This window comes from Phodopus roborovskii, unplaced genomic scaffold, assembly GCF_943737965.1.
Source record: "Phodopus roborovskii unplaced genomic scaffold, PHOROB, whole genome shotgun sequence".
Classification (NCBI taxonomy): domain Eukaryota; kingdom Metazoa; phylum Chordata; class Mammalia; order Rodentia; family Cricetidae; genus Phodopus; species Phodopus roborovskii.
In genome coordinates, this window is record NW_026126407.1 from 32135675 (window position 1) to 32163376 (window position 27702).

The following is a 27702-nucleotide window of genomic DNA, read 5'->3' on the forward strand; positions in this document are numbered from 1 at the left end:
AAAGCGTGTTCTAACAATTTGGAAGCTGGTATAGAGCAGACCTAACTTTACCATTTCTATAACCTCCACTCCAACAAAACCACTACATTTCCAAAGGTAACTGCAAGAGATTATTTTCTCTACATGGTTTGGCTGATGAATATTTTAGCTTTTAAAATGTGTGAAGGTGATAATATTCTGTGTAAATCATAGTTCACATGGACTTATCTTAGTCTGGGCTATTGAGGGGCATTAGGTAGAGCAGTGGACTGACTATAGCTCTGTCAGTCATGTAATCCCAAGGGTCAACTGGTCCTAAACTGTGATACTCAGTATATTACAAAAAATTTTTATCAGTGATATTTTCAACTTAAGGTCTCTTTCAACTTAAATCCATGGAAAGTAACATCATTGTTAAGTCACAGGACGTCTTTATTTAGAATGAATAAATTCTTTCACTTCAAAGCATTTGTTGAATGGGTACTACTTCCCAGGCAAGATTTTAGAAATGGAATGTCTAGTGGTGAAGAAAATAGCCCAAAGCCATACACCCCATCAAGCCCACATTCTCATGCAGTCTTTGTATTACCTAATACCATTTCCTGCTTGGTTCAAATCTAATTCATGCCTACCATTAAAACTGCTTCAGGAAGAGATTGCCATGCAAGTGCTTACTAAAATAGCACTTGGCTTCACTTCAAGACTTGAATGTGCTGACAGCATTAAAACCTGGCTGATGCTGATGCAGCAAGAAGATCACCGGAGCAAGACAGCACACTTCCTTAAAACCACATCATACCACTCCATAGCTCCCAGCCCTCAAGGCCAGCATCCAGGTTCACCTTCCTTGGGAGTGTCCAGATGTCTTGATAACTGGCCAAACACCAGAGCCTGCCCTGTATTGATTTAGCTAAGAGAATTAGGGTCATACTCATGTATATAGTCCCTTGACATTGAGGGTTCTCTCCCACTCTTGAGTGAGGGAATTTGCCCAGGTGACACTGGCTTTTTGGCTGTCCTGTGACTTCAAGAAACTGAAATTTTACTGTTTGAACAGGAGAGAAATCAGTGGGGCTTTTAAAATACATACTATATATATTTAGTAATAAATGTCTCTTTACATCTAATTAGGAAGACAGTTAGGCTTCCGGTCTGTCCTGTATCTACTATCTTAGCCCCACCCTCAACTGCTTATTGTACTTAAAGGTATAGCTATTTCGAATGAATCTGATGCCAAGATAGTATTGATGAATCTTTGACAGTCCCTGGAGGAGACTCTCTAAAGGTGAGAAGACATTTATTTTACCCCTGGACTGCAGAGACCAACCATGTTACATTATTTAAACAACTTACAGACATAGAGAGCAGGAAGGAGACTAGAAAACTAAAGCTATGATACATAAGCATGTGAGGAACCTCTAAGAAGAACTGGGAAATTGGGAAGGTTGTGGTGTGTTTGCAGCCTTGAGAGACATAGAGATAAAAGCTACTACTGTAAGGGTTTAGCCTCTTGTTTGGACAGATTTGTCTTTCTTGGTTTTTGCTTATTTCCTCTGTCTTTGTTCTTCTTTGATTTCTATTTTCCCCTCCATTGCAAGTTCTACTAATACCAGTGAGACACATACATGTCTGCCAGCCTATTGACTCTCTCACAGGGTTTGAATGCCTCATCTGGGGCTGTATTGGCAGAGCTGTGTCTATAAATGCCAGAAGTAAGAATAGCAGGAATGTGGACCATAGAGCAGCACGGTGGTTCTCTAAGATTTGTTCTCATCCATAGGCTAACTCATGTTTATAAAAAGGGATGGGGAAAATGCCCATTGCCAATCTTGTCGCAGTACTGAATGTATTAAGATACACTGCTGATGGCTATGTCTGTAATAGAAAGCTATGTGGGAGTCTGAGATCTTGGGTGTCAGTGAAATAGGCTGGAGAGAATATGTGACGTCATTAAAGCAAGGAGGCTGTGCACAGGGCTGTGTGAGAGGCCCACCCAGAATTAACAGGAGCTCACTGAGATTTCAGTTTTAAAATGTTACTAGGAAACAGAGAGTGATAAAAATCAAAGCATGTGCATAGTTTACAAATCTGTAAAACAAAGGAAGACTTTTTAAATGGCATGAAAGAGATCAAGAGTACACAGAGACAGTGAAATTGACTGTCATTGTAGGTAGGTGGCATGACAACACACATCAGCGTTCCAATGACTGAAGCCCCATCATTTATTCTTTGCTGGCAGACTATGCTTCAAGGATTTTCGGAGATGGCAAAATTTCTGTTTTTATTAGTTATAATGTCAGGTTGGAGTGATTTGGGGGTTCTGAAGTTGTATTATATTTACTCTTCACTAAATCTAGCAAAATAACTGAGAGACACAGAGAGTTTTGTGGCATTCTGGCTGGCCTAAAACTCAGTATATATGGAAGAGGACCTTGAACTCCTGATCTTTCTACCTCCACTTCAGTCTTCTGAACCAATGATTAAAGAAGGAAATCCCAAATTCTATTATGTTTCCTTGTAAAATATAATAACTTAAGGCAAGTAAATAATAAATGAATTGAAAGTTTTCCCATTTGAATATTCTATCTAATAAATTAAGAATTTAATGGAACCAGCTTATTTATTGTCTGTGGCTCCTTCTAACAGAGATCAGCAATAGCAAGGATGCTATGCACCTCTTGGTAGAAAAATGTCCACGTGGCAAACAAAGTTTTTTCCCATCCCAAAGATAGCCACACCCTGTTCTCAGAACCAATGAAGTCAATACTGTTCTTAGTTAAGGGGAGTTAAAGTTGAAGATAGAATTGTATGAGCAGATGATCATAGAAGAGCAGTTACAAACCCAAGAAATCACAGAACGTTGATCTATTGTCAGAGTGCTTAGTGGTTATTCAACTGGCCATTACTAAGTTTGGGAGTGGAAAGAGGTCATGAATACAGGGCTGGGGGAAGCCTGAAGAAGCTAGACAACAGGATCCTCATTCAGTATTCTCAAAGGAACCCGCCCTTAGTCCCATGAGCCCTTAGGCAGGATGATGGGAGATGTCATTCTGTACATATGTTTCTCTTATTTGTTAAAGAATAAAGCACTGTTGGCAAATAGGATGGCAAGATAGGTGGAACTATGAGACAAGGAGGATTCTGGGAGAGATAGTAGAGAAACTCAAGATGTAGAGACTTGAGAAAAGAGGTCCAGACATCTCTCCGGTAAGATAAGACTATGTGGAAACACTTAAATTAATAGAAATTGGTTAATATTTAAGACAGTTAGCCAATAAGAAATGCTAGTAACTGGCCAACAGCTTTATATTGAATACAGCATCTCTGTGTGTTATTTGGGGCTGACACGGCTCTGGGACCACACTGGTGGGAAAAACTGCTGGTAACAAAATAGTGCCCAACATGGTGCTTCAACCCATAACCCTGAGATTATGAGTCTCATGCTCTACCAACTGCACTTGTCCCACTGACCATTCCCATTGGGGTTTGGGCAGGGGCAGACATGATGTGAATATCTCATTGCAGCAGAATTATAACATTAAGTATTATGAGCTACAAAATTTGCATTGTTTAATACTAATGAGTTTATGGCCTGTGGTTCATTAAAATGATAGAAAACAAATATAGCTCATTTCTCAAAATATACTCTGGATATGGTCTTTCTAGAATACTCAGTCTGAGACTGGTCAAGGCTTCTGATGTAAATGACAATTTACAGAAAACACAGCAGCAGTCATAGAAACCTATTTGAGATGATAAGGCACAGAAAGAGAAAGGGCATTGTATTTTATCAAAATAAAGTGAAATACAGAGAGGGGGAGGGAAGGTATGAGAATGAATGCATTCAGAAACCTCATTGTAGGGGAAAATATAGGTAAGTGATTTATTACATAAATACTGCTTGGAGGCTGTAGGAAATTACCTAGTATTTTGTCTATCAACTGATAACAGTAGAAAATGTCATTCAAATAGGCAAATTATTAGAGAGAAAATATCAGTGAGGTATAACAATTACTATGGATATTTGCTATTAACATAAGAATGACTGTTAGGATTTGATATCTTATGGCTTATATTAAGAAATGATTGTCAGGAGGGATTATAATCATATATGATATTTAGATTACTTTTAGGCAAGGGGGGAGGGAGAATGTAGGTGGGCATGATGGGTAGCAATAACTATAAATGGAAACATATTGAAGATGGGTGGTAAGTACACAGATGATGCTGAAATATTCTACCTTTGACTATATTTTAGCTTTGATAGAGCAAATACTCTTTAAAGTGCTAGTCACTGATTAGGCTGCTCAAATATTTGAGGAGCCAAACAAATTGTATGCAAACTCTCAATTTGACCACAAGCTGTTGGTGTGAAATCTTGGCAAGAAATTTTGGAAATAGGATCATTCACTTTCACTTAAAGAATCATCCTTTTCACCCCTCCTGTTTCCTTTGCTCTGTGCAGCCCTGGGATGAGGGCCTCTTCTTTCTGTGTAAGTTGCTGCCTCAGGGGGATTCTCAGAATAGAATTTGCTTGGAATAGGTGAGCAAAAAGAATAATATGCATAATTGTATTGAACAATGCCTCCTGGTATTTTATGTTTGTTTGGATTCCCCTCATCTCACTCATGCAAATATTATGAGGGAGAGGGAGAGGGTAAGGGAGAGGGAGAGAGAAAGAAAGAGAGAGGGAAGAAGAAGAAGGCAGCAATAACTGTTTCGGTTTTTGACAGCCTGGGGTATTTTGAAATGTTAGCTCATCACATTTTCCCTGTTGTGTCTGTGTGTCTATTTCAGGATGGAATGGGGAACTTAAGAATCACAGAAAAGGGTCTGAAGCTAGAAGGAGACTCAGAATTCTTACAACCTCTCTACGCCAAAGAAATCCAGTCCCGACCAGTAAGTTTCTGATGAGAAAGAAAGCAACTGATGCTCTGAGATCTAAATTTGAAGAAATTACCTTGCTAGCCACTGAGATGGTAGAGTGAGATGGTGGGCAAATTGGCAGTCGAACCTGAAGACTTAGGTAACATTCATGTCTGTGGTGCTGTAGATAAGAGTATCCCACCATGCCCCTTACCTTTGTGGCATGGATGGTCAAGTAATCACCGTTTACCAGCTTCTATATGATTTAATGAACTAGGAGATAATAAACATAGGAAAACCCTGTAACTAAACCTGTGAAGGGCGATATTACTATTATTTTTTAATTGTTAACCATTTCAAAGTCATGTGTGGAAAGAGTACTAATGAATCAGAACTTTGGTTTTCATTTACAGCTTATATTTTGTAGCCCATACTGTTTAGAATCAGTTCATTATCAGCACCTGTGACCTATAATTGTATTTATGACAGCCTGGCTTTCATGCATAATAGGCATTTCATTTAATTCAAATATTGTCATTGTGATAGAAACCAATGCTACTCCATTTTACAGATTGGTGAATTAAGCCATTGATGAATAAAACATCCAGAATAAATTTAAAAAAAAAAAAAAAAACACAAAAAAACAGAGCAAAGATTTCAATTCCAGAAATCTAATCCTAAATCTTTTCTTTTTTAACTAATCTCTTGCATAAGGTTTTCACTTTTCTTTCTTATAGTAATCTTCATGATTCCAAAATGATGTACCTTCATTAGTCTTGGTTAATGATGTTTATAGTTTTTGGTTGGTTAGGATTATGGTCTGTGTGAGAACTGTCTACCACAGTCTAATGTGTCACCTGCTCGGTTTTCAGTTGCCAATGCTTTCTTGGTAGGTTGTAAAATAGTTGGGAAGTAGAGGTTTAATGGAGGAAGTGTGCCACTGATGAAGGGCCTTCAATTTTGTAGCCCTGACACTCTGTACTTCACGACCGTTAGACATGTGAGCAAGCAGCATCACACTTGTTCCCTCACGGTTTCCAGCTACTGCCATACCCACCACAGACTGTTAAAATGTGAGGCAAAATAAACCTTCTCCCACCCCTATGCCACTTCTTGTCAGATATTTGATCACAACGATGAGAAAGCTAATACCCATCACTTTGTTATGTAGGCTTTAACTTACTTATTTTGTGAAGAAGCAGAGCTCATTGGTTGAAAATGTTATTAAATCCTTCACTTTGCATATTAAATCCTTCACTTTGCTTCACTGTCCACAAGAAAGCCAAGACTGACTAGAAGGTTCCTCACATCATCATTATATAAGACACATCGGTTGACATAATTAATGAAATCCAGCAACTGGTTGTAGCAGCTCATTTTATATGAGAGCCATATGAAGTCCAGGGCTGTAATAGATTGTATCTAACTCATTATGTTAAGTCCCTCTACTTGTAGAAACACTTCATTCCTATCACAGCTACAATGCAACACAAAGCCCTCCAGCAAGGTCTGTCAAAATCCTTTCAAAATTCTTTTTAGGAAATGTGTGCATGTGTATGCTACATACATGACCACACATGAAAAATCTCAGGACAATAAAATTGATGAACATATCCACCACCACTAAGAGTCTCTCTGTGTCCCCATCAAACCATTTTGCCATCCCCTGCTTCCAAGACACCATTGATGTCTCTCCTTAACTCTGTCATTACTTTGCATTTCTCTGACCTTCATAGACCTAGAGTCATATATGGTATTCATGAAAAAAAAAAAGCCCTTAAGCATAAAATATCTTTGACTTTCCCTGAAGTTTTATTTTTTTCCTTAAAATCATCTATTTACTATCTAACTTACAAAAGTTTTGTCTTTTCCTGTAACTAGGCTATCTTGGTTTGCTGGAAAGAGATATGAGATTGTGGTTCAAGGGAACAGACTTTTACATTTCTATCTTGGAGAACATTGAGAGACACAAGAGGGAAATAAGGAGTTGTTTGCTATGACGTGGAAGTTCTATCTCTTTGGAATGTTATAAGGGAAAACATGTGTGTTGACAGAAAATGATAAGGGAAAGATTATCAGAACTTTAGGGCTAGTCTATAGATCCTCCTCTGTCCCGGTAGAGATTATGGTATGCAAACAACTATAGTTCTGCTGTCAAGGAAGATGGAAATGATGATAGCTGGGTACCACTGACCTCTAGCCCTCAGTGATGCCTCTCATGTTCCAACAATAGTACTCAGAAGTTTTCTGTTCTCCTCTTTAATTCCACCATGCATCACCACTGCTGTGTTTCATGGGCATCTCCTTCTGCTCTTCGACATTAGAAGGACATTAGAAGACTCAAGCCCAGTTGACTAAGATCGAGAGCCATGCTAAATGGGGTTGAGTAATGAAGAGATAATTGTCTTCAGTTTAGTTTCACTGATCTGAGAACTGAGATAAACCATGCACACAGTTTAATACTGTATCTGATTTCATTAGTGAATGCTGGAGTCCTGGTAAAAAGCACTACAGTTATGATTAGGATTAGTGTGGTGGCAATCACCTAAGAAGACAAATTTATAAACGTGAGTGATATCAGCAAACATTAATTCCTGAATTACTAAGACATATCTAAGCCGAGTATTCAAAGACCCTGAGAGTTGAATGCCATTCTCCCCTCCCTGAATGGTTGGGGAAGTAATGGCTAGTAAAGGAGCTAGGACGTACTTGCTCCAGCAGCTCAAAAAGACATAAACTTCATGACTTCAAGTCCCAAAGGTGTTACTACTGACCTGAACTTCAGTTTTCCCCATCATACCAGCTAGGTGGTTTCCTACTCAATAGGGATAGCTGGGGATTTCCTACTCAATAGGGATTTCCTACTCAATAGGGATAGTGGGCTGGAACATACCACTGAACTCTTGAGAGGAATGAAGGTGCTAGGAAATCAACCCCCAAATAATGAGTGGTGCAGAAAATTGAGGTAGAAGATATTGGATCTATTCACTGAAGAGACAATCTCTACTTAGTAAGTTTCTTGTCAATGCAGGTGCATTTTAAGGAACCCACCTTCCACAGTGTTCACTAAAGGGAACACCTAACCATTATGAATCTCATTTCCCACAGGCACTTGACAGAGCTGCTATTTTCCTTTTCAGATAGGCAAGAATGACAATTTCACATTTTTCTGAAATATCCACATTTGTTCATTTCATTTAATCAAGAGAAGAAATCTGACCCTCACAAAGCACAGAGGTTCTAGCAAAGCTGGCTGATGTTTCTGAGGATAGATCTGGGCAGCACTCTCTCCTCACTGTGTTTGATAGTCTGCCAGTCTCAGTCATGGTGGTCCATATCCAGTCATTGCAGGCATTTGCATTTTGTGTCATTGATGTCCCTGGCACTATGTTTCTTTGCCCTAAACCCTTGATTTACAGAATTGCAAGTGTACACCCTCATCAAGGAGTCAATATATTAGGCTATAATTTTACCTTTCAAGAAAGAGGGAATACTTATTTTATAAACCAGTGGGCTTTAAATAAGTATTAATATTCATTACTCTTTATGGTTTGCTTCTTATTTTTGCTCTCTTATACCTAAGTTTTCCATTGTCATCCAGTTCTTGTCCCCCATCTCAGCTTTTACTGATACATAACTGACTAATACAATTGTACATATTAGAGGCATAAATCACTAATAATGTTCCGACATGAATTGTGAAGTGACCACTACAAACAAGACATTGTCACAATCCTTTTCAGTTGTCATGCAGATTTTCCTAAGCTGACTTCAAATGAATAATGCATACTAATAACTTCAGAGCATCCATGGTATACATTAAACTGAGACTAATTTAGATGATAACCAAAGCTCAGGATCCAATGAGTACAGTCTGCACTTCACCTACCCCACCACCTATCCCTAATGACTACCCTTCTATTCACTGTCTCTGTGAGTTCAGCATTTCTAGTTTCTGCATTGCACTGAGATCATGTGGTATTTGCCTTTTTCTGCAATTTCACTTAGTTTAGGTTCTTCTGTGTTGTTACAACTGAGAGAGTTTCATTCATAGGCCTCAGTCATCTTCTACTGTGTAGACATTCACACATTTTCTTCATCCAGTCATCTATTAGTGTATTCTTAGATTGACTCCATGTCTTGGCTCTTGAGTAATCTTGAAATAAACTCAGAGTACTGACACCTCTTTGCTGTAAAGAATGTTTTCACTGGCTATATATTTTCAGAGCTAGTCACTATGTCATGTGAGAGTTATTTTTGTTTTCTGAGGGGTGTGCTGCATAGGTTCTCATCTCAGTAGGTACCCACCTTCCAGCAGCATGTAAGAATTTTATTTTCTGTACATATTTATCAGCACATACTGTCTTTCTTCTTTTTGCTAATGAACCTCTAACAGATATGAGATGATATCTCCTACTTTTCATTTGCATTTCACCAATTGTTAATAATATTCCCAAGAGCACTCTTAACAAACCTGTCTTCCATTGGCATGCCTCTTTTATGGGGAAAAAGTGACTTCTCGGGTCCTTTGCCTTTTCTTAAACAAAATACTATTCTTGGTATAAAGTCCTGTGCACTCTTTATATATGTTTATTTCAGTTCCTTGTTAGATGCAGCATGTTTTGCAGATGTTTTCTCTCCCTGGAGATGGTTCCTCACTTGGGTGACAAAATGCCTTTGCATTCAGAAGCATTTGTGTGTATTTCTTTATATTTGCTTTTGGTGCCTTTTGTTTTGGTTCTTATAAAAAGATGAAAAATATAGGAATGATCAACCTCTCCCTTTTTTCTGTTAGCCATTTTATCAGTTTAGGTCTTATATTTGTGTTTTAGTTCATTTTTGAGTATCTGGTAAAATTAAGATTCCATCTTTCCTTGCTTGTCTTCTTTCTCTCTACCTTCACATGCAAATGTATAAGTACAGTTTTCTCAGTACCACTTACTAAAAGGGCTGTTCTCTCCCCCATCATAATTCTTGATTCTTAAAATAGAGAGCAGTCGACTGTATGGGAGTGGGGTTGTTTCTGGACATTCAGTTCTTTTTGGCTGATCCATGTGTTTGATTTCATTCTGGAGGCATTCTGTTTTACCTGCTATAACTCTATAGTCCAATTTCCATGAAAAAAAAATATGAGGCTTCCATCTTGCTCCTTTTTCATTGTCTGCATGCACACTGACAGGTGGTAGCATTATTGGAACTTCTGCTGGAGCCTGACTACCTATAGCCATTCCTTACTCTGTCTTAAGGACATGCCTCCTCTTTTTGCGTGTGTTTACCCTGCTAATCACTACACAGACCAAACTTGGGTTGGAAAAAATTCAGGATTCTGGATGTTTTATTTGAAGGGAAAATATCAGAGCTAATGTGTGGTGACAGACAGGAGCACTGATCATTTAGTTGTAGTGAACTGCGTAGAGATCAAATGAAGGCTATGTTGGTGTCTCCTGAATAAGCCGAACAGCTTCAATTCCCAGTTGAACATATTGCATGCAGAACAGTATTTTCCATGCCACTTGCATGGAACATGAGCATCTTGCTGTCTTTAATTAAGAAGTTAACTGGACCATGAAATATTGCCTGGGTAAATAAAAATGATTTGTACTAAGTCAGAGTGGGGCATTAGGCATCTTTGCGTTTCCTTGCTTACACATAAATCAGGATAGTATTACACATGGAAGGGTCATCTATAAACCCATCTGTACACTGAAGCCAGGCACCATTCCCCCATGTATCTTCTTACATGTTGTAATTTATTGTGGCCAATACTGCAAACCAGCTGCTTTCCTTTTTCTCTTTTTAAACAGACAACAAATTATGAATAGATAAACACTGACACTAGTTGGTTTGTTTTCCTGGGAAACAGATGAAAGTATTCAAAGGCTTTTGGTTGATGTAGCATTAAAGGGTTGGTGATGTTTTTAGTCTTCTTTTAAAAACAGAAGTTGTGTTTGCTCTTCTTAAATCAAGTTATAAGGACTATGGAGGACTTTGGTCAGATGTCAGTTTCATTTACATTAGCCATGATTGTGGTAGAGGAAGTAGGCATAAACTTGAAGTCTGAGACTGTCTAATTGTATGCCTTGAGGGTCATTGCCATTCAAGATGCCTTTGAAATCTTTCTCATGCCCCATCCATCATTTTGGTCTCATTGTTTTGAAGCCCCTGGATCACTGAAAGGCATTATTTTTTCAAGCTAAACTCATGCTATAAACACTCCTTCATCCAGTGTAAAGTATTTGCACAAAGGATTCGTGATGGCTCACAAAAACTAAAGTACAGTAATATATTAGCTAGAGATTATGAAATGGGTCAAGATTGGGAGGAGTCTAAAGTAGAATAGGAAGCAGGAATAGACTGAGCTAAGAGGACATAAGGGAAGACTCAAAGCCTAGAGTGTGTCTGCGAATTTTCCAAATGGAAGGCTCTTTCTCCCTAGAAGCAGAACTCCAGAATTCAAAACCTCTTGGAAAGAAGGGAAGTTAGTGCTGGCAAATTAGTGTTTGAGGAAGGCTACTGATTCAGAGTTTGACAGCCAAGTTCTCTTTATAATGTCCTGATGGTGAGCAGAGAGCCTTTGAACAAGCTCCTTCATGTCTCGGTTTCTTTGTCTTTTGGTTTGCTGTGGCTTGTTGAAAGTCATAGACCTCATTAAGCAGTTTCCAAAGTGATTGGGTTCAAAAGCCTATTCTACCACCTACTTAATGTCCTTGTTACTAGCCATAAGATATAGAGGTTCTGAGAGGGTTCCATATACCCAATTTGAAATCTGCTAGCCTCACTCCATCTTCCAAATCTGCTCCAACAACTTTCACATAGAGGCTTTCTCAAGATAGCCCATTCAAAATGCAATCTTTCCCAGGTACCTTTTGTTTTCTTGTATCACTTGATGCTACGTCATATCAGTGTACATACTGTAGATGGAAATTGTATAGTTCACCTATCTACTTGCCTATGTGTGTCTTCTGCCCCAGCAATTTTCCTTAACAACACAGACTTAGAAGTATGATTTCTACTTCTACACAGAAGACTGAGGGTATAATTTGTCCCAACATAGTCACCATTTTACTATAGATAGGTCACACAAACACACACACACACACACACACACACACACAGGACCAGACTCTCAAGCACTTCCTTTCTCCATTCAGCTCCTATGTTTACTCATTTACTAGGTACGTGAGCATGAGCAAATGCCTTGACCTTTTCTGTGACTCACTTTACTCCCTAAGAAAATAGGCACAATTTCAATGTAGCTCTATCTCATAAGCCTATTACAGCACTGTGAAAGGGAATATATGTAGTTTATAGGACAGTATCTTGTCAATAAGTTTGAATATGATAATTATTTTTTGCTAGCATTTAAAATATTATTATTGTCACTGATTAACCCCTGAAGCTCCTAAACTCGTGTCTGCGACAGGGTAGGAAGCAGAGTTTCTTTGAACCAATGAATGTTCTCTTAGGACCATTCTTGTCAGGACAAGTGTCTCCTTTGCAGGAGTTTCTATGTTAACTATCAAGAATTAACTATCTTTTTCATGCATATGCTAAGTATTAATTCACATGGCAGGTGGCATGAGCTACAGTGTGGGCTGATAGGAAACTGACAGCTCAGTGAGTGAAAGAAATAAATGTGTGTTGTAAAGGTGTTGAAGGCCATCACACTTCTCTAACACCAAGAACTTACAGATGTTTGATCCATGTCATCTATAGGCAAATATAAACTCGTAAGAATGGAGACATGCCATGGACCATGGATTAAACATTAGTACTTCCAGACCTTCAAACCTTGGAGCCCCTCATCTCCATCAGTGTGCTTTAGCAATGTCAACTGGTCCCATTTGTATCAACTAGCCTGTGCTGACTCAATGACTGGTACACACTGATGGAGGACTGCTGCATCTATCCTGACACAATGGCCACCTGGTGCTGAGACTGTTTCTTGATTACTTCTTAACATTAAAATTTAGGAACTTAACGTTTAAGACCTTACAATAACAACAACAACAAAAAGAATGCATGCTAGGAGTCTGCTGTGGTTTGATTGGTGTTCTTTAAATGGTAAGGAAAGTCAAGTTTCAATCCAGGGTCATCTCAGAGCCAGTGGTGCCTTTTGAGTACATGGGATAATGATGCAGAGAGGAGCTAGCTTTAAGGATGCCTCCTGTTATGTTATATTCCTAAAAGCTTTGTTCTTCACAATTAAATTATTAGGAAAAAAGTTACTTTAAAATTTTTTTCCATAATGTTTCAATCAAAACAGACTCATCTCCCATCAATGCTCATAGCACTGGTTGTTTCATAATTGCTATGTGTATTGCACTTTTGGTCTCAATTTAAAAAACCTTGTTCCTTGTCAAAATCACAGATGATTGTTTGGAAGATGTCGTTTCAAAGGTGGAAGGGAGCATTTCTTTGGCCTATGAAATGATAAGCAAATCTGTGCTGTTCCACTGATTTTTGTGATCTCTGGAAGCAGCAAAGTGTAACCTTTTGCTGCAGTGCACAGCCAATTATTACAAGCGATATTTTAAATGGCAGTTGCCTAAAATTATGAGTGCAGGACTCTCCATCTCCCCTAGGGATTCTGTTTTTATCAGCAGAGTTTGTGCCCCCAGGCAAATACTATAATGGTCTGTGAAGGCAATGAAGCTTTTAAGGCTAATAAATATTCCTCAGATACATCTGTTGTATGTTAGAGGGGAAGGAAGTGGGAAGGGTGAGGTGAGACAGCAATCACCAAGGTGAACGAAGGAAACAGTGAGCGTGCCAGGCTGTCCTCTCTGCTTGGTGCAGAAGTGTGCCTTGCCCCAGCTATGGAGCCACAGAGCCCGTTATGCAACATCAGAGTCATGGAAATCAAACTGCCTTCTCTCAAGAGAAAAACACAAGTCCAGATGGTAGAATAATTGAAGTGTTCTACCATCAAGCTATATAGATTGCTTTTAGCCCTCAGTCAAGACTCAGTTTTGTTACTAAACATGAGGCGAATATTTATGGCAAGATGAGTTTTTCTTAGGTGGTAGCTCATTGAGACATAAGGAATGGAGTTGGGTTTATTTTTCAGTTATTAACATAAAACTATTTGTCGTTTGTTCCTCACTTCAGTGACAATTTTGTAGCATTCTCGGTATTTTTTTTAACTTGTTTTTCTGAGTGTTTGGAGATGTGGAAGTTGCTACCATGCTTTCCATCACTTCCACAAGCACTCAAAGGAGTCATAGCATTATAAGTTAGCAAAACGTGGGCAAGGAGAGCTATGATTGAAATGTGTCACCTCCATTTGACCTTTAGTGGCGTATGTAAAAGTAGGTCCTTTATGAGACAGTTGGGGATCATCCATTGTGACTCGAGACTATTCTAAAGAAAAGAACATAAAACATTCAACTTTTTCCACCCATTCTTTTAGATCCTTTTCACTACTTGAGAACACACTTTCCTCCCCTTGGAAGACACAGCAGTGAACGAGTGTCTTGGCAGCCAAGAGCAGCCCCTACATATGATTGAACTTACTTGTACATTGACCTTGGGCACCTTAGTTTCCAGTACTGTGAGATGATAAATTTCTAATGTTTGTAGGTTATTATATACAGACTTATTTAAGTACAAACATGAATTGGATTGGAACATACAAAAAGAAGTGTTGTGAAAAGAAAACAGGAATTAGCAGGAATAAGTAGAGTTGAAAGGCCAGATACAACTAAGAAGATGGCTCAATAGCAAAGCACTTAGTTCATGAGAGTGAGGATTTGAGTTTGAATTCTGACAATTTGTGTAAAGCCAGGTACCATACCCTATGCCTATGATTCCTGCTTTCCTGACTACATGGGAGGCAGAGACGTGAGAATCCCTATAAGCTTATAGGCCAGGTAGTCTGATGAACACAGCAACACCTGAAGAGACCCTGTCTCTAGCAAGGTGGAAGATGAGAACAGACATCTAAAGTCATTAGGAAATTCACAGGGTTGTCTAATATCAGGTTGTTGCATATAATAAATTAAAATTTAAATGGATAGCCAGCCATAGCTCAGTAATGAATGGTGGGACATCATTACCTTCTTTACATGGATAAATACAGAGAACTCTTTTTTTGTCTTAGTACTTAACCACCATACATGCCACAGGATAACTAAGATCCAATGGGACCCAGTAATATAGATTATAAATCAGCTTGTACATTTTGAATTTTTTTAAAGTTGGCCTAGCAAAAAATTCTATTTTTTAAATTATCCCTGGGTGGGTTGGGGGGGACTTAAATAACCCACAAAGTGTAGTGTTGTTTGGGCTTATGCTTACAGCCTTGTTCAATAAATTCATGTTCCAAGAGAGCCACAAAGGCTCTACTAAGTAAAGGAGAAATTAATCTGTAAAGAGTACTGGACAATAGAACTGTGATGTTTTCAGGATAACTGAACAATTCCTACCAAAAAAATATACATTTTATTTATTTCTGTTTTTCTTTTTTTTTTCCATTTTTCTTTTTTTCTTTTCTTTCTTTCTTTCTTCCTTTCTTTTCTTTTCTTTCTTTTTCTTTTTTTTTTTTTTTAAGACAGGGTTTCTCTGTAACTTTGGAGCCTGTCCTGGAACTCTCTGTAGACCAGGTTGGTCTTTAACTCACAGAGATCTGCTTATATCTGCCTCCAGAGTGGTAAGATTAAAGGTGTGCACCACCACCACCTGGATTTTTTTTTTTTCATACAAGGTCTTAGACAGCCCAGGCTAGCTTCAAATGCCTAACATAGTGGAGGATGACTTTCAACTTGTGACCTTCTTCTTCCATTTCCTGAGTGGTGGGATCACAGGCATGCAGTGACAGGCAGGGTTTTATACCATGCTAAGGAGCAATTGCGGGGAGCTGTGCATGCCAAGCCAGTGCTCTGTGCACTCAGGGACTTCCCCAGTCCCTGGTAGCAAATCTTAAAGTATTCCTAAGACCTCTCTGGATTTTGCTTCTATTCCAATATTGACTTTAATAGACAAAAAAAGATTTGCTGTTAGAGAGATTAAATAAACTAATAGGTATAAAAAGCACCTTGTAGAAAGCATAGCCCACAGTAATCATTTATGCATGTTTATTAAATTTGAATCTAAGCAATGTGAACCCAAATCTCTATGCTAAAATGACAATAGATACAGAGCTGGTATAAAGTTCCATTCCACTTCTTTGTGGTGGACCTAGAAGAATCTGTGTTGTAGCCATCTCACTAGAAATGAACAATAAAAGCTTAGAACATAAATCTCATATCACAGTCTAACTGTATTCTCTTTTTATGAGATTTATTTTTGTTTCTGTGTGTATGAGTGTGTCATTAGCATGTTTCTAAGTACACTGCTTGCCTGCAAGTGCCCCAGGAGGCCAGAAGAGAGGGCCAGATCCTCTGAAGCCAGAGTTACAGATGGCTGTGGGCTCCATGTGGGTGCTGGGAACTGAATTCTGGTCCTCTGCAAGAGCAGCAAGTGTTTTCAACTGCTGAGCCATGTCTCCACACACTTACCCTACTACACAGGCTAGATTTTAGCACTGATCTGAAATGTAATGTTCTATTATCATGAGTGGTAGAAGATAGATATCAGTTATGTTGTATTGTTTACCTGACTTCTTTTCTTTGTAATTCAGGTAAACATGCAGACCTCTTGCTAGTGCAATGAATATCAGAGGACCCTGCTCAACCCCTGCCCCAGTTACTTCTTCTCTGGCCATTTCTCATACTCCCTCCCATGGCTTCTATTCTAGTTTTCTCCTCCACTTAAATATGGATCACCTAGCAAGAGACTTTAACCTGTGGCTTGTAGGTGGCATATACCGCAGGATGGCTATGAATTCATCCCAATACAAAATGGTAAACTTACTTTTTTTTTTTACTTATTTTTACATTTTTATTAAGTTCTTGAGCATGTACTTTGTAGATGACAACATCATTTTGCAATGTCATAAGTTGGACACACTTGATGGATTGTACCATCTCCCTGACCACTTTCTAATATACCTTTTACTTAAGACTGTATTAGAGTATCCATTTAGGAATCATCAAGGACTTGTATACAAATTGTCTCAGGGACCCACAGGTATACAAAAATCACCATACTATTTCAGTGAAACTAGGTTGTGTGCTTATGTTTTAGCTGTGATATCAAGCTATTTAATTTCTACATGTCTAAGTACTCTGCTCTTTTTTGAATATGTCAATGTGAAACATATGAAATGTTTAAAGCTTTCAAAAATTTTAATATTGAGGTTAAATAAGGATCAGGATAAACAAATAGGCCGAATAGATGTTTATTCAGGGAGAACTAACTTACAACCTAGGCAGATTAACACCAGCAGGCTCGACTGGATGCTCTTCTCTCCGTGACCTGCCAGCAAGAAAGCCTTTCCCCGGCTCTTCCTCAGACCTCCTTCCACAGGTCACTTCTGCCCATAACTCCACCCTCCCAATGGGCATGGTCAGTGCCACAGAAGGTGACAAAGTGGATATCTCACTACATTTTAAACTTCCAGAAACCTGGGTATTCTTACCTCTGGTTCTCTTAAACCCAGAAAACATTAGGGAACATCTTCTAGCTCTACCACTCCCTCCAAATTCTACTATAGATGCATAGGAGAAAAGGTAATTTGATTGGTATAATGGTTGTCCTAAAGCTTAGTCATCTGGAATTTCTTTGGAGAAAGGTTGTCTCCATCCTGAATTTAATTTGCCTTGTAAATTCTTCTCCTTATAATTTGTACATCCTGATCATCCTTCCTTGAATTGTTTATTTTTTAAAGATTAAAAGTGATGTGTAAGAGTGTGTGTCTGTGTATGAGTATGTGTTTGTGAGTATGGGTGCTCATGGAAGCCAGAAGAACGCACCAGATCCTCTGGAGATGGAATCACTTGTGGCTGTGACCTGACATGGGTACTGGGAACTGAAACTCAGTCCTCTGCTCTTAACCCCTGAGCCATCTCTCTAACCCTATTTCTTGATTCTTATCAACCCAAGCAATCACACAGCACCCCTTTGTATGCAGTAAATATTCTTGCATATAATTGTTTTATTCTTTTTTAATAAAATCCCATATATTTTAGATATGAGAGTGATTATACATAACTAAGACTACGGTGCTAGTAATTTGCATATTTGTCAGTGTTTGATCATTACAGGGAGATTGAGAAATAGCTAGTTTTTCAATAGAAAAGTAAAATAGAAATAGCAATTTTATGCAATTTGTATATATGTGTTCAAATTGTTGTGAAGTTTCAGTTTGGGAATTCAGTTTTTATTTGTTTATCTTGTGAAGATCTACATGTTACGCTTGCATGGGGCTTCTCTGAATTGTGGAGTCCTCAGGTATGTGGCTATAACACACAGTTGGAATTGTACAGAATTAAAAGTTCTACCCTCCGTTTGTCCTCAGTGATGGACATTTTGTTAACTTGCATTTCTCATTGCTGTGAAAAACCCTGACAAAATCAAATTAAGGAAAAAAGAGTTTATTTTTTGCCTCATATTATGGACACAAGGCACACAAAGCACTTGCTTATCTAATGTCCATAAAAAAGAGAGACATGAGTGTTGGTCTTGTGCCCTTTCTTCTTCCCCCTTTATTTGGGTCAGGAGGCCAGTCCATGGGCTTGAGCCTCTTATAATCAGGACTTGTGCTCCACAGCTCAGGTAAAACTCCCTGGAAACATTCTTAGTAACACATCCAGTAGTTCATCTTAGGTGATTCTACATCCAGTAAAGTTAGCCATACAGATTAACCATCACAGGTGCCTATAACTTGCTCAGGTCTTCATTGCCTTCCTTTTTTCAATATTGCCAATATGCTTATGGTTTTGCCATATTCTGATTCACCATATTCAGCTCTACTTTTTAAATTTTGATGTGTATTTTCTCCCTTGACTGTGATATAAATTCCTTCTGTTTAACTCTATATTTTTTCAGCCATGCTAAAATGATACCTCTGTTCCCTTTGTGGAAATGCTCTTGAGCTATTTCCATCCCTCTGGGAATACTTGCAACACGACATGTGTAAAGAAAGCATAGCACAAAAGCAATGTGTGTGTGATTTAGGGCCATATGGAAACTGATCTGAAGCGTGGCTTTGCCCATTTCTAGTTTTGTTACTTCTGGCATGTGATTTGACATCGTATTATTCAAATCACTGAGTTTTCATGAAACCCAAATCAGTAAATGTAGCATTTTGCCTACGGCCATACCTGCTGCTTAACCTGGTAGAAGTGACCATTGTTATAAGTTAAGGCTTGGAAGTAGAAGAGAACCCCAGAGCAGAACTTGATAGACTGGTAGCTGGCCACTTCTGTGTTTCAGGAGACATGAATATTCCTTATATTCATATCCATTTACCAAGTCCAGTTACAATGGTCAGATGGCTGATTTTGAGTTCTCACAAGATTCTGCATTGTGAGCTGAGCAAATGCAAAGAGAAATCTTTTTCCAGAAAGAATCCTTTCCCAGAGGTGTCTTTCAACCCATATATGCAAATAAAGCCACAATGGTTTCATCGGAAGTTATTCAGAATGTGACACGCCAGTGTAAGCCTTAAAGAATGTTACTGGGGCTTGCTACCCATTGGTTCACAGGGTATACCCACAAGAAAAAGAGAAACAAAACAAAGGTAGGTAGCCCCTCTTGGCACAGTTGATTGACTTTAATAGGTCCTGATTATGCTGCTCATATTCCATGAAATTAAAAAGCTTACAAATGTTATGAGCCATTACCCTTCCATTTAAGGGAGCTTATGACATGTTAGCAACATTTAATGAAATTCTTTTCAAAATGCCACAGGCAAACTCCATGAGATTCCATGTTTAAAAGCAACTTAAGAATTGTTGTGGGGAGTCTGTCCTCTTACCTGCCTGCCTTGGTCAGGGCTGAGACCCACTCATAAGCTGAAGAGAGGTTCTCATCCAACAGAGAGTGGCTGTCAGATTTCTCACTGTGTTTCTGATTTTGCCACAAACACTTCTTCATTTGCAGAAAACATTAGAAAGAATGGCCTGTAAATTTGTGGGCTTATATTTATGGTCAGTATTCAAAATAGACTACATCTTTGTATATTGATAAATTTAAAAACTTACATCCTTTCTATTCAGTTTTGTTGACTTTGTTGACAACATTCAAGCAAATATCCCAAAACTATACAGTCTATGCTGTCTTCAGCAAACTGTGAAGCATAATTTGAGAGATAAGCCTTGTTGTAAGAAGACAATTAACACAAAACTAATGAGATGATTAAGCCATAGATTAGGCAGTACTTATTATTTATACAATAATAGTTCAGAAAAAGAATAGTTGAAGGGGAGTTTTATATAATATGAGTAGAGAGATAAAAGCAATTTTAAGATAATGAATATTCTCTGCTAAATACTTTTTTCATTTTAACTTTTATTAAGTGATAGTTAATGACAATCTTCATCCCCTGTGCCAACATGTTAACATCTTAAACATCTCCCCATCTTGATGCTGATTTCTTCTCCAACCTTTGGAAGTCTTATGCTTACTAAAGGTTACTTAAATCTTTGTTTTCTGTAAGTCCTCTGGTTATTAGGCAGATTACACTGTTTCAATGGATAAAGAGAAACAAGGTACAAACTATGCCCAGTGTGTGTGGGGGGGGCAAGTAGAATGCAAATCCAGATATTAACTAACCTGGGACCATGTTTCCTATCTTGGTGTTGATCTGCTTTGAACAACTGATATCAGGGAAGCATACACTGTGTCCCTCTTGATGGTGAGCACTTTACAGGCTGGGGTCCTACTGTAGGACTTCCTTTTGTATTCAGCTGCCCATCGCAACACCTGGCACTAAACAAATGTCAAACATATACATAACTAGTCTGTGAAAAACCTCCAACACATAGCATAATTAAACTGGGACTTTGAGATCTCACTATTCTATCTGAGTAGGAGTGTTGGGGGGTGATCCTCTTGTCCAAATTTTCATAAAAATTGGGCAGCACTGATGGAAGTTCTACCCCATCTAAGGTGTGATCAAACTGTTGGCTTGACAAGGAACAAACTGCAAGCTTCATTCACAGATTTTATGTTTTGCCAAGGTATTTACCCATATTTCCAGCCCCCTTTGGTACACTTTCTGAGACACACACTTATTTTAGTATCTCTGAATGTCAAAGGAAGGCAGCTAATTCACAACAGCGACTGGACCTATCAGCCTCTGATTCCATCAGTCTTTGATTTGCAAGTGGCTGGCTGGAGCTTTAAATTCATGGGAGGCAGATGGAGGGTGGGCTTGTTTCTCAGAGAGCCTCATAGGCTGCCTGCTTTACTTCAGAGAGAATTGCTTTGGAGATTCCTGGTTCTAGAATCGCAATGATGTTCCTACACAAAACAGCAAGAAAGGCACATTGTTCTTGGGCAAGCTGATTCATATGTTATTATCTAAAGATGCTTCTTATCTTCTATAAATCCTCTAGAACAGCTAGGTATCACACTCAAGCCACATTTGTCTTCTGAAAATGGATCATACATCTTTTACCCAGAAAAATCTGAGGATAAAGGCTCTCTCGAGAAACAGCTTAGGGGAGAAAAGGTTATATTTGACTTACAATTTCAAGTCCAGCTTATCATTTCGGAGAATTCAAGGCAAGAACTCAACCAGCTAGTCCATCTCATCCTCAGTCAAGTGCAAAAAGATAATAAGTATGTCTCTGCTTTCATCTGTCTTGTATACCTCAGGACTCCCAGCCAAGAGAATGGTGCCACCCAAAATGGGTTGAGTCCTCCCATATCAATTAACTATAAAGACAATTCCCCAATAGATATATACCCAGGACAACCTGATCATTGTGATTTCTCAATTGAAACACTCTTCCCATGTGATTATAGACTTGTGTCAACCTGACATTTGAAAGTAACCACCAAAGACGTATGCAGTGACTTTTCCCACCAGGAGCCTTTGTCAAGATCTAAGACTGGATTCGATGAAGCCTGTGTGAGGTACATTGGATTTTTTTCTTCTAAGGGTTAGTTTAACAGAAGGCGATACAGTTTTCCCCTTAAGCTAAGCTTCTATGGATATGATACTTTCAGAAGGCATTTTTGTTAATGATAAATCTTTCTTGGTCTTCTCATAAGCAAGGGGTTTCTAGAAATGTCAGTTGAAAACTTGACATTGATTAGGGATAAGCTAGGTACTGAGCTGAAGTGGCTTTACCAGATGTTATAGGGATCTGTGGTAATTCACTTTAGGGTTTTTTCTTAATAATTTTTAAATTGTAGTAAAATATAATCACATCATTTCCCCCATTCTCTTTCCTCCCTTCAAACTTTTCCATGCCCATTCACTTATTTTTATCTCAAATCCATTGCTTCTTTTTCTATGATTATTATTCATACACACACACACACACACACACACACACGCACACACACACACACACACACACACAAACACAAACACGTATTTGTAAAGATACAAATTCAGCCTTCTGTTTAGTATTGGCTATATGTACATGGTTTCAGAGCTGACCATTTGGTACCTTATAACCAATTATGCAGGGTAATCTCATCCTTGAAAGAGGCTACTTCTCTTCTTAGCAGTCACCCGCAGCTATAGTTCTTGGCCTACAATTGAGGCCTCTGGTTATTTCCTACTTCCACGATAACGTATCTATTAATGTTAACATTGTTCCAGTCTTTTTTAAGCAGCCATGTTGTCCCAATGGGTAATTGGGAAAATAATAGGAATTTGGAGTTGTATATTATTAGTTTTTCTGGTTTTTTTCTTTCCTTCATATTTTCCTTCATTGAACCTGTTATCTTAGAATATATGAGGATCTGAGTCTGCTGCCTGTGACTTGCCTGTCCTTACAACCCATGAACTCTACCCCCTGAGCACAATAATTGCTCTCCTTCTAGTATTTTAAGAACTTAGTACTTAGTATGTGTGGACTTAATTGAATTCTGTACTTAATGTGAATTAAAGTGCCTTCATTTCTTCTTGCCCTGCATCACCTGGTAGGTAACACTTAAGAAAAACCTCTTTCTGGTCTGGCACTATCTTAAGTATTGGCACTAAGTTAAATATTGTCATTTTATAGCATTAAGCATGTGCTGAACATGACTGTTCAGTTGGTGGAAAGCTAAGGTAGGAGAGAATTGGAGGACAAAGGAATGTCCTCTTTTGTACTGTCTTACTATACCGAGTTTTACAACTACCCTTTAGTCAAAATTTCTTTTCTTAGCAATTCCTAATTGAAATTTACTTTGAGTTACATTGCAGATAGCAGCTATTTCAAATATTGCACTCAAGAAATGTGTATCTTATGGGAAAGTACAAAATGAATTTTAAAAAGCAAGACACTACTTAGGGGACCCTTCGTAGAAACTTCAATGAGACTTGAAAAGTACCATGTGATCCTAAACTCCAAGGAAAAGCCTACTCATACCATATCAATGTCACTCTCTAACGTTCATGTATAGAGTGGTTGAATTTGTTACTTTCCTGTTACTGTGATACAACCCAGAACCAGAAAACACTTATAGAAGAAGGGCTTAGGGAATTTACAGTTTCAGAAGGATATGGGTCTGTTATGCTGGGAAAGCATGACAGCCAACAGCAGGTGTGGCTAGTGGAGCAGCAAGATGAGAGCTCACATGTTCAAAAGGATGAAGCAGAGAAAGGAAATGGGAGGTAGTGTGAGGCTGTATAATCTCAAAGGATCATCCCCATCCATGCCCCTCCCATTATATACTTCTTCCAGCAAGGCTGTGCCACCTAAAACTCCTTAAATAGTGCCACCAGCTGGGAACCATGTATGCAAATGCCTGAGCCTCTGGAGGACATTGCCTATTTAAACCACCGTAGTGTTCTTTCTGAAAGGTGTAGAGTAAAGGGAAGACGTGCCCCGTGAACACATCACCATTGTGTTTCATTCATTATGTGAATTCAAATTCCAGCATATTTTAGAATGTGATTGTTATATGAAAGGAAACAAAAGAAATGATTTAAACCACAGTCTTTTCTACTAGATGTGCTGAGGGAAGAAAAGAATGTTGGACCTGCCCAAGCTTTATCTTACTACATCATAATATAAGAGGAGTATGAACTCGTAGGACATGGAAGCATGGAAGCCTTCAGTTCATGGTCCTCATTCTCTCTCATGTTCACAGCACTCTTTCACGTATGATACGATGTCAGACCCATCTTCAGGAAAGGAAACAAACTGAGTGGTTTCTAAGTTGTTCAAAGCTTTAGATATGGCTAGGCTCTTAACTCTAAACCCCATGTCTCTAGAGTTCACATCCCTGGCCATGGTCTTACATTGGTAAGTGTTTTTTTTTTTTAAGCTCGTTATGACTAGAAATAGGATAGACAGATTATACAAAAGACACCTGTTAGAGCATTTATTTCCTCTTGACACTCCAAAATAGGATAGACATTGTAATCAAATCAAGGATGATTCAATAATTTTTGTTGAAATGCTTTTAAGAAAAAGTATGCAGTCTTGCCTAAGGAGTCTTTGGTATGGTTAAGACACAGTGAAAAGGTCATTGTAAGAAAAGTTGGATCTCACATTTATAGAGACCCAGGAATCATTCCAACCTTCCATATGTGAATTAATCTTCTTTATTACAACAATTACATAAAATAAAATTATTGTCATAGGCATTCTACATGTGAGGAAACAGCTTTAGGGAAGTTGAAAAATTCCTGAAGGGAACCAAATATTAAATCTCTCTCTCTCTCTCTCTCTCTCTCTCTCTCTCTCTCTCTCTCTCTCTCTCGGTGTGTGGGGTAGGGAACATGGGCATGTGTGTTAGAAGGAAGCAGAAGATTCTAACTTTTAAAACTATAGGCAAAAACCAAACCAAACCAACCAAACAAACAAACAAAAAAAAAAACACTATTCCTCAACTTTATACAACCTTCCCACGCCATTTTGCTGTTTCCCCCCATTTCCACTAATCACTGCTGTGTTGTACAAGGTACTTTAATTGTGACATATTGTATCAGTATAGCCACGTTGAATCCTGAATGTGCATTCAAGAATTTATCAAAATGATTTATCTGCCTCATATTCATGACCCTTACTTACTGGAATGAGTTTGCATGACTATAACCAGTTTCATGGGGATGGGGACTTAAGGGTATTAGGTAAAGCACTCCTTCATATGCTGTCTGGCAAATATTAGCAATATTAGCTTATGTAAGTTCCCAGGAAGTCAGGGAAGCTGATATTGCCACCATTTCTCTATAACAGGTAAAAATGCAAGGGAAGTGAACCCCAGGGAACAGTGAACCTTAGAGAGATGGACTAGCCTGTAACCAACATTGCCACTTAGGCAGTGAGCCTTGAGTTTTCCTCTTCACTGCCTGCCTTGCCAAATCCATGGATTCTATTTTGCTTTCTTGTAGCAAAGCACTGTCCGGTGTACAGCAGTAAATCAAGGCCAACGTCAGGGTAAGAAGCCCAAAACAGAGCAGCCAGTTCTTCATCATCTAGTCATCTGGGGTTCAGCAGACCATGTGCATGGACTCAGGTGAATAAAGACAAAAGGCCTAAGTATCTGAGGTCTAAAGCCAAAGAGGACTGTAATTCTTAGAAACTTCCTAAGGCAGATGCTGCCTTATGAGCTATGAGTGTCAGCCATGGGCCTGATTAGTTTCCCCTTCACTAGGGTTCCTCATCCTTAACACTGGTCACATTTGAGACTATGAGATTCCTTATTACAAAAAGAAGTCCTGTAAAATATAGGATCATTGGCCTTTACCCCATCTATACAGTAGGACCATGTATGCACCAATCATTACAGTTAAAAACTTTTCTATCAAGTGTTCCCACATGCCATCTCCAAACACTGCTGTAGATGCAGAAAAGGTGAAGACAATTGTGTGTTCATCCACAGATCCTGGCTAAGTGCTGCTCAGTCTTTAATGTCATGTGACTCCAGCTCCCTTTACCAGAAGCAATGCAGGACTCTGGTATTGTGACACTAGTCTGGGGACTTCACTTGACATGACAACATGAAAGAGGTTTCATGCTCTCTCTTAGGCAGTCTAAATCTTGTTGACTTAGAATTTGGGCCTTTTTTCATTGAGCAAGTCACTACCTCACCTTGAGCTGTAGTGTCCCTCTCTGAAAATCAGAGATAGTAGATAGCAGCTAACATTGGTTTCATTGAGATGTTTAAATGGCAAAATGAAAGTAAAGAGAATGACCTAAGTGCCAAATACATAGTGTTTTACCTCTCCTTCCTGAGAGTCACAGAGACCTCTGCTGGATCCACAAACCCACAGATACAGAAACCCATTGGTGCCTTTACTTCTAGAGCAAAGGCAAAGAAGTGGCCAGAGAAGAGGTCATTCTTCTGTAATCCTAACCCTTTCCACAGCCTCTGGTGGGCCCCGTTGTATCACACCAAAGGGTGGACTCACTGAGCCTCTCCTGCAGACCTGTGATTAAAGGATTTGAGAGATTAATGGCATCTCTTCAGGAAGTAGCTTTGAGAGCTCAATTGGGTAGATTCCAGAGAACAAGGATTTTCTGAAACAAATCCTGTCTCTGAAAATCGAGATGTATGAATACATACACAGAAGGCTGGGGGTAGCGCCTACTTTGAGTGAAGGGCTCAGATACCTAGTGCATAGCAAGAATATCAGAGAAACGAATCTTCTAGGCTGCTGGGTTTAAGAAGGCTGGTCTTATAATGCTCTGCTCTCTACATCCAGTGGGACCTTCAGAAGGTCACCCAACTTACTTGGACATTAGTTTACTCTTCAACTAAATAAGAAGATTATTTGAAAACTGTCAGGTTGTGAAATTTGAAAATTGCTGAGTCAGAAAATCCTAAGTGTCTAACTTGGCCAAATGTGGGCATTACTGCCAGGCTCAAATCTCTAGCAGTCAGCCCACAGTTGACCCCATTTCACTATAGGAAATGCTGGCTGAATTAAAGTTCATTGTTGAATGCTGTATGGAACATCCAAAAATGATCACACCTAGAGTAGTACCAGGTTGTCAGAACTGGTTCTAGCCAGTTTCAAAAGTCACTAGATCTTAAGATTTCCAAGACTATGTCCTGGCTCAACACCTCAGGCTCTGCAGCTCCTCCAATCTAGAGACATTTCATTCCTACCAAGCCTATGTGAGTGATGGTTTCCCTGAGTCTGTCTCTGTCTGAGCCAGCAAATGATGTAGGTGATTCAAAGAATTTTAAAAAGATCCAACATTGAGGAAAAGGGTATAGGTGACCAGGGGAAACACTTTTCTTCAATCATGCTACAAGTTGACATTTTTAAGTTTTTTTCTTCTTTGCTTTTATGTGTGTGGGTATTTCGCCTACATGTGGGATCCTATACCATGCATATGTAGTACCTATGGAGGACAGAAAAGGGTGTCAGGTCCCCTGGAACTGGAGTAACAGACAGTTGTGAACTACCATGTGGGTGCTGGGAATTGAACCCAGGTCCTCTGGAAGAATAGCCAGTGATCTTAACACTGAGCCATCACTCCAGCCCCAAAAGTTTTTGGATTAGAACTCAGCTGTTTGGCTGGGAATAGGACAATATTCTTAGAAGGATTGTTGGAGGGGAGAAAAAAAATCTAGCTAAGGATTTGAAGAAAACAAAAGGATGCTTATCAAGATCAAGAAGTAAAGATAATGGCTTGGCCTGCATGAAAAGAAACGTCAGTTAGCCCTTATATGAGGCCTCACAGACAGAATACTCACGCATTATCCTGCTGGAAATGAAGGCCTTCTAGCCCATATGGGCACTGCTTTCATCCTACTTATCACCACACTCATTTGAGTTTTGCTTCCAAATATGAGACAAATGTAGCATTGCTATATGGACACTCATAAATGGACTAAAAAAAAAAAATAAGA

General features: G+C 38.9%; 1 protein-coding gene across 2 annotated transcripts in view; it reads left to right on the forward strand.

Annotated features, from left to right (window-relative positions):
- The window catches only part of Sgcd (sarcoglycan delta), a 510909-nt gene that overhangs the window by 319605 nt on the left and 163602 nt on the right, over positions 1–27702 (forward strand). For both annotated transcript variants that reach the window (XM_051180864.1, XM_051180863.1), the window contains exon 3: positions 4777–4878. In XM_051180864.1, coding sequence (XP_051036821.1) covers positions 4777–4878 — 102 coding nt within the window. The remainder of the gene's footprint in view (positions 1–4776; positions 4879–27702) is intronic.